At 31.9% G+C, this 11,889-nt stretch overlaps 3 protein-coding genes and 1 non-coding gene across 8 annotated transcripts; 3 read left to right on the top strand and 1 right to left on the bottom strand.

The window, feature by feature from the left end:
• Window positions 1–13: 13 nt before the first annotated feature.
• Window positions 14–2,138, bottom strand: LOC18047225 (ycf20-like protein). 2 transcript variants are annotated; one of them, XM_006445225.2, is made up of 3 exons: window positions 1,887–2,138; window positions 1,203–1,416; window positions 14–628 (listed from the first exon to the last, which is right to left on the bottom strand). In XM_006445225.2, the coding sequence occupies exons 2-3, from the start codon at window positions 1,406–1,408 to the stop codon at window positions 187–189; spliced, it is 648 nt and encodes a 215-aa protein (XP_006445288.2). In that variant the 5' UTR covers window positions 1,409–1,416; window positions 1,887–2,138; the 3' UTR covers window positions 14–186. The 2 variants fall into 2 exon arrangements, with proteins under 2 accessions (XP_006445288.2, XP_024044194.1); XM_024188426.1 differs by having other exon boundaries at window positions 1,203–1,426.
• A 2,641-nt stretch (window positions 2,139–4,779) lies between these two features.
• On the top strand, window positions 4,780–7,631 carry LOC18047226 (protein GRAVITROPIC IN THE LIGHT 1). 3 transcript variants are annotated; one of them, XM_024187786.1, is made up of 3 exons: window positions 4,780–4,892; window positions 5,236–5,294; window positions 6,085–7,631. In XM_024187786.1, exon 3 carries the CDS (start codon window positions 6,157–6,159, stop codon window positions 7,423–7,425), a length of 1,269 nt encoding a protein of 422 aa, XP_024043554.1. In that variant the 5' UTR covers window positions 4,780–4,892; window positions 5,236–5,294; window positions 6,085–6,156; the 3' UTR covers window positions 7,426–7,631. The 3 variants fall into 3 exon arrangements, with proteins under 3 accessions (XP_024043554.1, XP_006445289.2, XP_024043555.1); XM_006445226.2 differs by having other exon boundaries at window positions 6,092–7,631; XM_024187787.1 differs by lacking the exon at window positions 5,236–5,294 and having other exon boundaries at window positions 6,092–7,631.
• Window positions 7,632–7,675: 44 nt separating this feature from the next.
• On the top strand, window positions 7,676–9,721 carry LOC18047228 (pectinesterase inhibitor 9). 2 transcript variants are annotated; one of them, XM_006445228.2, is made up of 2 exons: window positions 7,676–8,385; window positions 8,929–9,721. In XM_006445228.2, exon 2 carries the CDS (start codon window positions 8,947–8,949, stop codon window positions 9,574–9,576), a length of 630 nt encoding a protein of 209 aa, XP_006445291.1. In that variant the 5' UTR covers window positions 7,676–8,385; window positions 8,929–8,946; the 3' UTR covers window positions 9,577–9,721. The 2 variants fall into 2 exon arrangements, with proteins under 2 accessions (XP_006445291.1, XP_024043558.1); XM_024187790.1 differs by having other exon boundaries at window positions 9,008–9,721.
• A 2,095-nt stretch (window positions 9,722–11,816) lies between these two features.
• Window positions 11,817–11,889, top strand: TRNAE-CUC. Its single transcript has one exon. It is a non-coding gene; the product is annotated as a tRNA-Glu (tRNA).

Genomic DNA, 11,889 nt, shown 5'->3' on the forward strand with positions numbered 1-11,889 from the left:
TATGTATCTCATTTTCTTATTTTTTACAATAGGATTACATAATACATATATAGATTCTAAACTACATAACGTGCAAGAGTAGTAAAGTAAACAACTAACTGCAGACCAAGAAAGTAGGAAACAAACTCTATCAAAAAACTGAAATTCTATCCCTATCTTTTTTCTTTTCTATCCCTATCTTTTTCCTTAAAAATAGGATAGAAAACATGTGACTTTTCCACACATTTCATACTTAAATGAATCCAAGAAGAGACCAAGAGTTAGCCCGGCCTTCCAATAATTAAACATGGTGATCAAATTCCTAATCTTGCTAAGTAAACGAAGAGAAGCCCTGTACATTAAAGCCCCAATCCCCTCCACAACAACCACGGCCAAGGCAGCAGACAGGATGTCCCAGTCACCTGTTTGCCCAATAACAGTGGCAAAGGCGGTTGCACAGTAAAACCCCACCAAGAAAAACAGTAATTTTGTTGGAAAATCTTTCCTGAGCTCCTGGATTCTTGCACCTATTCTGGTTTGAAATGCTTGTATGACTCTAATCAATCGAGTCCTGCCATTACTGCTGTCTGATGAAGAAGGGTCAAATCCGTTGTCATCAACACTGCTTCCAATAGCCCAGGACATCTTCCTGAGCCAACACAAATTGTCACAATTTTATGATGTAGTTAGTAGTTAAGAATAGTTGAAAAAAAATCAAATCCACATAAACTACAAGCACTTCTACCACGAGAAAGTATGCCCTTTGTGTATGGCAAGCAGCTATATAATGCCTACTCCAAAATGACTATTAAGGACTGAACATCCGGTTGACCCATGAAATGGAAAAAGCTTCCCCTATAAAGAGATCCAATAATCTAAGTACTGTTAATGAGGCTACATAAGCTTTTATGATAAATATAACTAATCCTTGGCACGGCATTAGTCATGTGTGCATGTATAATTATGCTGGGGATGCTAAGTTCTACAGCTGCCAACAGAGGAACTCAATTATCATTGCTCTAGCAAATTGCCTATATTCAGATGCCGACAACAGTAATCCAAACTAAAAATATAAAATTCAACCTCGTCACACCATCATGTACCTCCCCCCCCCCAACCATGTCGTCTCAAGCAAAATATTTCTGCAAAAATATTAATCCTCAAACAAAGATCTCAAGAACCATAATGATCAAACTTGAACAACAATCATCAGAAAGACTTACTTGAGATTGTTGACAAAGTAAGGTTGAGCTACATGGACCAAAAAGCACCGAGGATGTAACTTTTGGCCGAAGGCAGAAGAATATTTATGAAAGCATGCCGCGACAACCACAATTCCAACTCTTCTTCTATCATACTTTGAAGCCGGAAGTGAAAGCTCAGGACTGTTCATATACTTGGGCAGCGGCACTGTAGTTGCCATCATCATATAGGAACCTGCAAGTAGCTATTCACAATGTGTAAATTATAACAGCAGGTATCCAGATAACAATATGCATAATATCATTAATCAAACCAGAAAATAAGGCATCCCTTAATCTCAGTTAGCATTCGTTCTATCTACCAGCCATAATGAACTCACTTCGTATGAGGCAACTGCAATGCTAAAGTCCGAGTATACAATTATAGCACAGTTGACCAATAGCTTCTTCTCCTATTTAATCCTTTAAAGCAAACCTATTTTGAATTCTATAAGGGTGAGATTCTCTAATCGTTTTTATTAACGTGGAATTAACCCATTAACAAAAGGGGTTTTTTTCAATTAATTTCGTATATATTTACTATTAAGGCAAATCAAAAAACATCCAAGGCTTGACAACCAAAATATTTAGTTATTTCTTCAGTTAGATTCCTCAAATCGAATGATAAAATAACAGAAACTGTAAATTGAACAGAGAACAACTTACGATATGATTATAATCCTTTGATTGAATGAATGTGCCTCAACTGTGGAAGCCCACTGCTGCTTCTTTCTTCTTCTGTGGATTCACAATTTGCCTCTCTAATTGTATTTTTCTTTTTATTGGGTTTAAAATAAATTTGTAGAGGGTAAAGAGAGTCTTTCGAGTTGACAAGGAAACGCGAGTCTATCCACTCTTTCAGTCTAGAAAACACCCAGCAGCCGTTCGGAATTGGAAGAAACAGTTTTCCTTCTTCTTTTTTTTCTCTCTCTTCAAATATTTCTTGGTCCTCTTTTAATTAATGTTTCAATTTATTTGGTTTGTTAAGCGGCTTACATTAATTTTCCCGTTTACAAAAAAAAGTTTAAACTAATTATTTTCTAACCAATTTAAACAAACAAAGAGTAATTTTTAATTGAGTCCTTATGATTTGTAGAACAAAATTTAGAGACTATAAATTTGTAAAATGAATCAATTAAATCCTTTCAAGTATAAATTTATGTCATTCAAGTCTTTAATTTAATTACTTCATTAAAAATGTTAACAACATTGAGGACATTTTAGTAAAAAAATAATTGAGCGCCTCCTTATTCTTTATTTTGGACTGGTGGTAATAGTTAAACTAAACTCAAATAACCTAAGTTAATATTTTTTGAAAAAATACTAAATTAATGTTACGAAAACTACCACATTGTTCGTGTCAGAGGAGAGATTGAGGGAACGTGCATTACACCAAAAAAAAAAAATTGTATAAATCTACCATGAATTTAACTAAACCTTTGTTAGCATTGGTTAAATTCAAGTATTGGGGAGAACCTAAGTTTAAAGGTTAGTAATTCTTTTTTTAGGTGATTTTTGTATGTATTTTATGGTAAAATTGTTCCCATGTTTAATGATATTGTGTAAGATTAGGTTTCTCAAGTCTAATTTTTCAAATGATAAACTATGTTTAATTATTGGTGAGATTTTTTTTTAAAAAAATTGAATGTTGTATTCTGTCAATGTACTTCTTTTAATTTGCTATTTAGTTAATAAAAATTGACCAAAGATTTTTTTTTTCTTTTAGAGTTTTGTTTCTTGTTACTCAAATTAATAAATAGCAGTTAGACTAAAAAAAATTAATGACTAAGGGTAAAATTATACTTTGAATCATTAATATGATATATAAGAGTATAACTGTCTTTTTATGTTTAAGTTAAAATTTTCACTGACTTTTTTAACGGAAGAATCAAGCAAAGGACTTGAATGGCGTAAATTTATATTAGAAAGGATTTAGTTGATTCATTTTATAAACTTCTAGTCTCATAATTTTTTTCTACAAATAATAAGGACTCAATTGACAATTACCCTTTAAACAAATTTTTACTTTATCATGATTAATTAGTTAATGGGTCAAAACTTGTGGTTTAATCTCTTTCAAAAAGTAGCTTTTTAATCACTGCATAACAGTAAATCTTCAATCTTTGAAATGTAAATACTCATTAGTAAGTAATAATGAAATAATTTTTGACATTTTTAAAGCATCTTCCTTGAGCACGCTTCATTTAATTTATTCATTCATTTGATTCTTTATTTTAAATATAAAAAAGAAAAGAGAATATTTAACTTGAACCATGTATTATTGAACCACTGAAAAATAAGTGTCTGTTTTATATAGTTTATTTAATAGTTTAAGTGCTTATTTAATTTCATAAATTCTTATAAATTTTTTTGTTATATTAGAATTTTTGAAAATTAAATAAATTATTTTACTTCTATTAGAAAAAACTCAAATTTTGAGATTTTGAAAATAGAGATTATAAAGTATGTTTTAGATGTTAAAATATTTAAAATATCTTCTACTTATTTAATAATATTATTTTATACTTTTCATAATATAATTTTAGAAAACTTGCCTATTAAAGTAATATTGTGATTTTTAATAAAAAAATCTCATTGATAATAAAATAACTAAATTTTTTTTGGATCCGACTAGCTTACAACAGACTAACGATTGTGATTGTAACTTGTAAGTACAGCAAATTTTTATCTTTTACGATGTTAAATTTCATTTAACCTCTTATTTTCCCTTTTATTTACAATTTATTTATAAGTCATTGTGCTTTAGCTGTAACTTTTTAAAATTTAATTTTACCATTTTTTATTTACATTTATTTATAGGTTTATGTGTTTTGGCCATTGATCTTCTAAATATAATTTTATTTTATTGAATATTATTTAGCTTTTTAAAAGAATAAATATAATAATAAACTTATGACTAAATAATATTAAATAATATTTATTTAAAAATAAATAATATTAAAATTTATTTTTTAAATAAAAATAATAATATTTCTTTTTTAGGACTCACTATTGTTTATTTGAAAATATTTAAATAACTTTATTTAATATTATTTATTTTTTTGAAAGAATAAATATAATAATAAGTTTATGACTGAATAATATTTATTTTTAATAAAATAAATAATATTAAAAATTTATACTTTTAATTAAAATATATAATATTAAAATAAAATTTATTTTTAAGACTCACTATCAATTAAACAATATAAATTTAAAACAATCCATACTGATGTGCTAAACATTTTAACTTTTTAAATTTTTTAATAAATATTAGGGTTATGACGTTAATGTTTAAATAAATAAATCTCTGCCATTGAAACTATCTTCTCATCAAATTCAATGGTGAAGAATTGAAATCACAAAAGTAAACAAAATTAATGGTACCTTACAACTGTTACAATATAGTTTAGTTTAATTTTTTGAGTAAAAATTGAACTTATAAAGTATTATTAATAAAAATTATATTTAAATAAGTTCCATTAAAAACTTAAAAAATCTTTAAAAAATTAAATATAGTATAAAATAATAAAAAAATCATTTTTAGGGTTTACTTTGTCAGGCAAGGCTTGAACTTTACCAAACCTTCGTGTCATTTTATTCTCTCTCTTTTCAGGTGTCTCGTAGTATTTCTTTCTCTTCCGACGACTTTCTGGAAACGTCTCCGATTAGGTAATTTTCGCTTGCCCTGTTTGTTTGCTAGGAAACTAACGAAAGTGAGAACAGCGAATATGTATGCGTGATAGCTTTAATGAGCTTAATTTAATTGATTGTATGGATCTCTGTCTTAAAATAAAAATAATGTGAAATCTTAGCTTTGCCGTTTCATCCTATTTACTCTGTTGTATTGTGTCCGTGAAGCAACGGAAGATCTGGCTGAATAACTCGAAAATTTATGATTGCTAACTGAATGTGATTGGTCCAAGCGGCCTTGTGAAAATTCAATCTGAGCATTGTAACATTATTAGAAGTCTACGGTGATTATTAATTCATTCTTCTTATTTGATTGTAACAGTGTTTTAAGAGTATTATGTTTGTTGGATTCACTTCGTGGCTGGATTGCGATCTCCATAGGTAAATTAACCAACTTGTGTTGTACATAATTGTAAATTCACGAACTTGAGTGCTTGTAATGTTTAATTCTTCTTTGGAGGACATCATGCTTGCTCTTCCTTCAGTTGGCTATGTTGGTTTAGTCTTCTTATTTTATTGGAATTCCACTTGGTGATCTTTATCTTTACAATGAAAAAAGAATGTTTTTTACCCTTGGATTGCTTACCGTGATTATGTGGGATGATGTTATGCTAGTTATTAGGAATTAGCAGATCAATTGAAACTGAAATATTTGAATGTTCAAAAGTGTATATGAAACACATTCAAGCTAGGGAATATCAGATGAATTTTGTTCAAGTTGTTTATGATTGATAGTCCTTGGCTTCTATTGTATTTGCTACACCTGCTGCTAGTATTATACTTGTATGGATTCTTCCATTTAAATTATTTGGTTATCAGCAAATGAACATGAGATATTGAAAAGGTTAATCTTTTGATATCTATTTTAGAAATATTCTTGACATTTTTCTGGAATGCATTTTTATGTATCAATCTTGAAGATAATTATGAGATTGGTCCAGCACCTTTTGCAACCCTAAAAGGCTAAACATCTTTTGGTTTGGATTTGATTTGTTACATGTGAACCATGCGACAAAAATCTTTGGAGAATTAAAGCCGAATTGAAGTTCCATTTTCTATGAATATCCATAAAGTGCATTTTCCTTTTATCTGCTGCTATTCTCCCCCCCACAAAAAACACAAAAAATGAAGCATTCCTTTCTCATATGTATGAACTTTATGATTTCTGGAGATTGCAGGTGGTTCTGTGTTGGTTTTTTTGCTGTAGGAGTCCAATCTAGCTACCCCTTTGTTGGTAGTAGCTATGCTACCTTCTGGGGTGAAAGATAACCAACTCCGTGAGAGCAACAGCCAAAAGGTCCACCCTCAACCCATGGAAGAAGCCATGAATCAGAATCCAGAAGCTCTTGAAGCCCTGGTGTCCAAGATTTTTTCAAACATCTCCTCTTTGAAGTCAGCTTACATTGAGCTCCAAGCTGCTCATACTCCCTATGACCCTGATAAAATTCAAGCTGCAGATAAACTTGTAATTTCTGAGTTGAAGAACCTGTCTGAACTCAAGCATTTTTACCGGGAAAACAACCCTAAACCAGCATGTATTTCCCCTCAGGACTCTCGCTTAGCTGCAGAGATTCAAGAACAGCAGAGCCTGCTGAAAACTTATGAGGTTATGGTGAAGAAGTTCCAATCTGAAATTCAGAATAAAGATTCTGAAATACATCAGTTGCAGCAGCATATTGAGGATGCAAACCAGAAGCGGGTAAAACTGGAAAAGAACCTCAAGCTTAGGGGCTTGTCAACCAAAGAGTCAGAAGGCTCTGGAGATGAAAACGGGTTTTTTCCAGTGGATCTAACCCCTGATCTCTTTACTCAAGCTGTTGAAGCTGCTTATAAAGCTATTCATGATTTTTCTAAGCCGTTGATCAACATGATGAAAGCAGCTGGATGGGATCTTGACTCTGCAGCTAACTCTATTGAACCCAATGTTGTTTATGCAAAGAGAGCCCACAAGAAGTATGCATTTGAGTCCCATATATGCCAGAGAATGTTCACTGGGTTTCAGCAGGAAGATTTTTCTGTCAAATCTGAAAATCTTATAGTTAATAAAGAGAGTTTCTTCCACCAGTTTCTTGCTCTAAGAGAGATTGATCCATTGGATGTATTAGGACAAAACCCAGATTCCAATTTTGGGAAATTTTGCCGGAGCAAGTATCTAGCAGTTTTGCACCCAAAGATGGAGGCTTCATTCTTTGGGAATTTAGATCAGCGGAACTTTGTAATGGGAGGTGGACATCCAAGGACTCCATTTTACCAGGCGTTTCTAAAACTGGCCAAGTTGATCTGGCTTTTGCACAGGTTGGCTTATTCTTTTGAGCCTAATGTCAAGGTGTTTCAGGTTAATAAAGGTAGTGAGTTCTCAGAGGTTTATATGGAAAGTGTAATTAAGAACTTGATAATAGATGAAGATGATCAGAAGCCTACGGTGGGGCTCATGGTAATGCCTGGTTTCTGGATTGGAGGCAGTGTGATTCAGAGCCGAGTTTATCTCTCGGGCGTGAAGGTTGCTGAATAACTGTGATGCAATTTTTCATCCAAATATCTATTTAGCATGCTTAATTATGTATTGCTTATCCTTGATATATATATATATATATTGCTCAGTTTGTTGTACTATTTATAAATATCTGTAATAGAGTTGCCGTTTTTTTCTAGGTGAAATGACTGTCTGTGACTGAGATTGTTATTTCCCCTGCAGAATCTCAGGGCCTAATTGCTCTTCTTTTTTTTCATAGAGAATCGTTTTCCTCCCCCCCCCCCCCCCCCCCCCCCTCATACAGAATCATAATGAAGAAGGCTAGCTGTCAAATATCAAGACCCATCCAGGAAGCTGATGGAAGCTAATCGTATATATCTTGCTTTCTCTAATAGAATCTTATCTGCTAGTTCAGTATTTGTTACTTTAGCACGCTGCCAGCCTACTTGAATTATAAGCTTAGGACCCTGCCGCCGAAAGAAAACCGCTGTACTTTAAATAATACCGTTAAATAGGTAGAACTTGCGTGCTTGAGCCTGTTAATTCCAAGATACTCCAAGATTGGAAATGGGGAAAAGTGAAATTTGGAATTTTTTTTTTTTTGAAATTCTAGTTTGAATTTTGCTGAATAATTTTTTGTTTCTTGAGCAATTAATTACTAAGGGCTTCGCACGACTGCTGAGATGTCACGACATGCGATGCTATGCATGCAGTTATCGAATTCTCCAGTCCAGAATATCTTAACCTTAAATTTAGGGATCTTGTTGCCGGAGCACTGCATGTCGATGGGCTCACTCCCCGGGAACATCGCTGATTGCCATTATCTCGAATCTCTCCGTCAATCAAATGGCTTCCTTCATCAATAAAATGTTTGACTAGCGAAGCGCGATATGCATAAATAGCACGTGCTCCTTCTGAGAATGCTTCGGCTAGTAATTATCTTTAAAGCAAGCTTAGTGCTAGTAGGTTTATCAAATTTGAACAACCGTTTAAATATGGGTAAGGTTTGTCTTTTTAATTAAATTTGTGTGGGTCTTAATTTTTTTGAAGTTTGGATATATTTGAAAATAAATAACTGAATGATATTTTTATTTTTTTAAATCTAAATATAAGTGGTGTTTTTTTGTTTTTATAAAAAAATTAATTGACATTTATGTCCTTACCAGTAAAAAAGATAGATTTTATAGTTTTGAAAATAAACATATTTTATAAAGATATTTTTAAGATATAACGTTTACTTCACATTCAAACATTCAAACATTTTTTCATTCAAATAAAAATCGCAAAAAAATTATTTTTTTAAATTAATAAATTTTCATATTTTAAACTTTTAACAAACAATTTTAATTTATTTCTAAGTTCTTCTATTAGTATGTGATGGACCGATTGTCTCATCTTACTTGCATAGGAAGAGAGATAAAATTAACTTATGCCGGTTGCGACAGCCTCTCCGTATGTCTATATAAACTAGTCAACTCTTGACATATTTCACAGAAAAAGGAAAAACTTTGTTTTTGAATTCCATTCAATTCAATTCTCTAGGTATCAGAGACGGACTAAATGGCTCAACTCAGCGCCTTCTTACTAATCATTTTCTCCTTTTCTTGCCTCACGGCCACAGTCGAGCCGTCCTTTGCAAGACATTCCCGGGCCAGGGCCTACATCGAAGAGTCATGCCGATCGACCCGATATCCAACCTTGTGTGTCCACTGCCTCTCAGGCTTTGCTAGAAAAACATCGTTACATAGCCCAGAAGAACTAGCCCAGCTCGCCTTATCAATTAGCCTCTACAAGGCCAGAGTCACCAAGGCATACTTGGTGAAAGTAGCGAAACAACTCAAAGCAATCAACGCTACCGAGTACCAAACTGTCGAGGATTGCAAGCAACAAATTGATAGCGGCATAGGACAACTTGGCCAATCAATCAAAGAGATTCGTCGTTTAGGCAATGCCCGAAATGCCGTTACTGATGACTCGTTCACGCGCATAGATAACGTTGAGACTTGGGTTAGTTCTGCCTTAACCGATGCCAGCGATTGTGTGGCCCAATTCCCTGTACGTAATATGAGTAAGCTGAAGGCCACGATTAAGGGCAAGGTCTTGAATGTGGCGCAGGTCACTAGCAATGCTCTTGCTCTGTTTCATCGCTATGCCGCAAGATACGGTGCGGGTGCCGGTAAAAAGCCGTGAGGCTACCCTTTCGAAGATGTAATTTTAGCTTGCTCTTTGTAGACTCTTTCTGGATCTCATGTGTTATTCGTTGGGTCAAAATTTTAATGTAACGTAACGTAAATATACCATTACGTTTAATCAAGGCATGTGAATATATATCAAGTTGGTGTGCTTTCCACCAACTTAATAAATCCTTGTGAATTTATAACAAATCCCATTGTCTTACAAATTTTATTTCTTTTCTCTTCGTTTTTGTGTTTCAAGATTAACATCCCTGATTCTACTGTCCTAACACAGTTGTTAATTTGTTATGAAATTATTTGAAGGCAAAATACAAGCTATACTGCCATAGTAACGCCAACTGAGCCCAGACAACGTACCCAAATGACCCATGCTACTTGAACAACACCCCCCCCCCCCCCTCCTTTTAGGTCACAGAACCGTTTACTAAATAAATCCACTTTTAAATTTTGAAATTTTAAATTTTACTCTATAAACCCACTTAAATATCTAATAATCCTTACTAAATCTAATTTTTATAATAATTGTGATTTTATTCGTTTTTTTAAATGACAAATACACCCCCAACGTTTAGGCAAAGAACAAAAACTCTTCTAATGTTTTAAAAAAGATATTTACACCCCCATTTATTATAATTTTACCATTATACCCTTCTAACATATAAAAAATTATTAGATTATTCAATTTATCCATATATTGTTAATAAAATTATAAATAGACAAATTGGATATTATAAAAAAATCATAAATATACTCTCATTGCCCAATTCCTCTATTTAAATTTTTATCAATAAATAATTTTAAAAAAGACATCCATACACCCAAAAAAATTGTAAATAAAATTGGTTATTAATAACCAAATTTATTTAAGCTTTAAACTTGTATATTTAACAATTCCACATGTCAATCATTTAAACTGGTACATTTATAACAAATTTTCTATGTTATTTATTATGGTATTAATAACCAATTTTATTTTTAAAATTATAATTTATTTACAATTTTTTTTAAGTGTGTAGATGTCTTTTTTAAAAATTGGTTATTGATAAAATTTTAAATAGAGGAATGAGGCAATGAGTGTACATTTATAATTTTATTAACAATATATAGATAAATTGGATAATCTAATTATTTTTTTAACATGCTAGAAGGGTATAATGGTAATTATATATTAAAATTATAATGAATTGGGGTGTAAATATTTTTTAAAAATATTATGGGGTTTTTGTCTCTTTTCCTAAACGTTGAGGGTGTCCTTTTTCCTTTTTTTTTTTTTTGAGAAGTGTGATTTTATTCATTAAATTCATTTATAAATCCCATTGTCTTACAAATTCATTTATAAATCCCATTGTCTTACAAATTCATTTCTTTTTATATTTTCTCTTCGTTTTTGTGTTTCAAGATAAACATTCCTGATTCTAGTGCCAACTGTCCTACCACGATTGTTAATTTGTTATGAAATTATTTGAAGTCGAAAAACAAGCCATATTATCATGGTAACGCCAACCGGGGCCAGACAACCCACCCAAACGACCCATGCTACTTGAAGGCCATTTTTTTTAAGGCCACAGAACTATTACCAAGAATAGTGATGGTAGAGTTATTTGAACCCATTAAATTATTCAATAAATATATTTAAACAAACCCACTCTCAAACTTTGAAATTTTAAATTTTACTCAATAAACCCACTTAAATACATAATCTCATTAAATCCATTAAATTCATTTACAACAATAGCGGTTTTTCATTCAAAATTCAACACTCCTTTTTTCTACACAATTCTACTAACAAAAGCAAATTAATATTATCATTGAAACATAAGCAAAACAAAGCATCTACAGCTATCAATTCCCTCTCGTGTGACAAGTGTTTCTGCTATCCCTTATCTAACTTCCTACTAAAGAAACGACATTTAAAAAAGAGAAAATGACAAACACACCTCCAACGTTTAGGCAAATGGATAAAAACCCCCCCTAACGTTTCAAAAAAGATATTTATACCCCAATTTATTATAATTTTACCATTATACTTTTCTAGCATATAAAAAAAATTATTAAATTATCTAATTTGTCTATATATTATTAATAAAATTATAAATAGACAAGTTGGATATTATAAATAGCCCCACTGAAACGTACTCATGTCGTGCCGTGCCCGTGTTGTGTCACATGACGTTTGGAATTTAAATATCAAAATATTATTGTTTAAATCGTTTTGTACGCTGACGAGATCCAAAATCCGTTGTAGTCTAGTCGGTTAGGATATTCGGCTCTCACCCGAAAGACCCGGGTTCGATTCCCGGCAACGGAA

This window comes from Citrus clementina, unplaced genomic scaffold (genome assembly GCF_000493195.1).
Source record: "Citrus clementina cultivar Clemenules unplaced genomic scaffold, Citrus_clementina_v1.0 scaffold_3, whole genome shotgun sequence".
Taxonomy (NCBI): domain Eukaryota; kingdom Viridiplantae; phylum Streptophyta; class Magnoliopsida; order Sapindales; family Rutaceae; genus Citrus; species Citrus x clementina.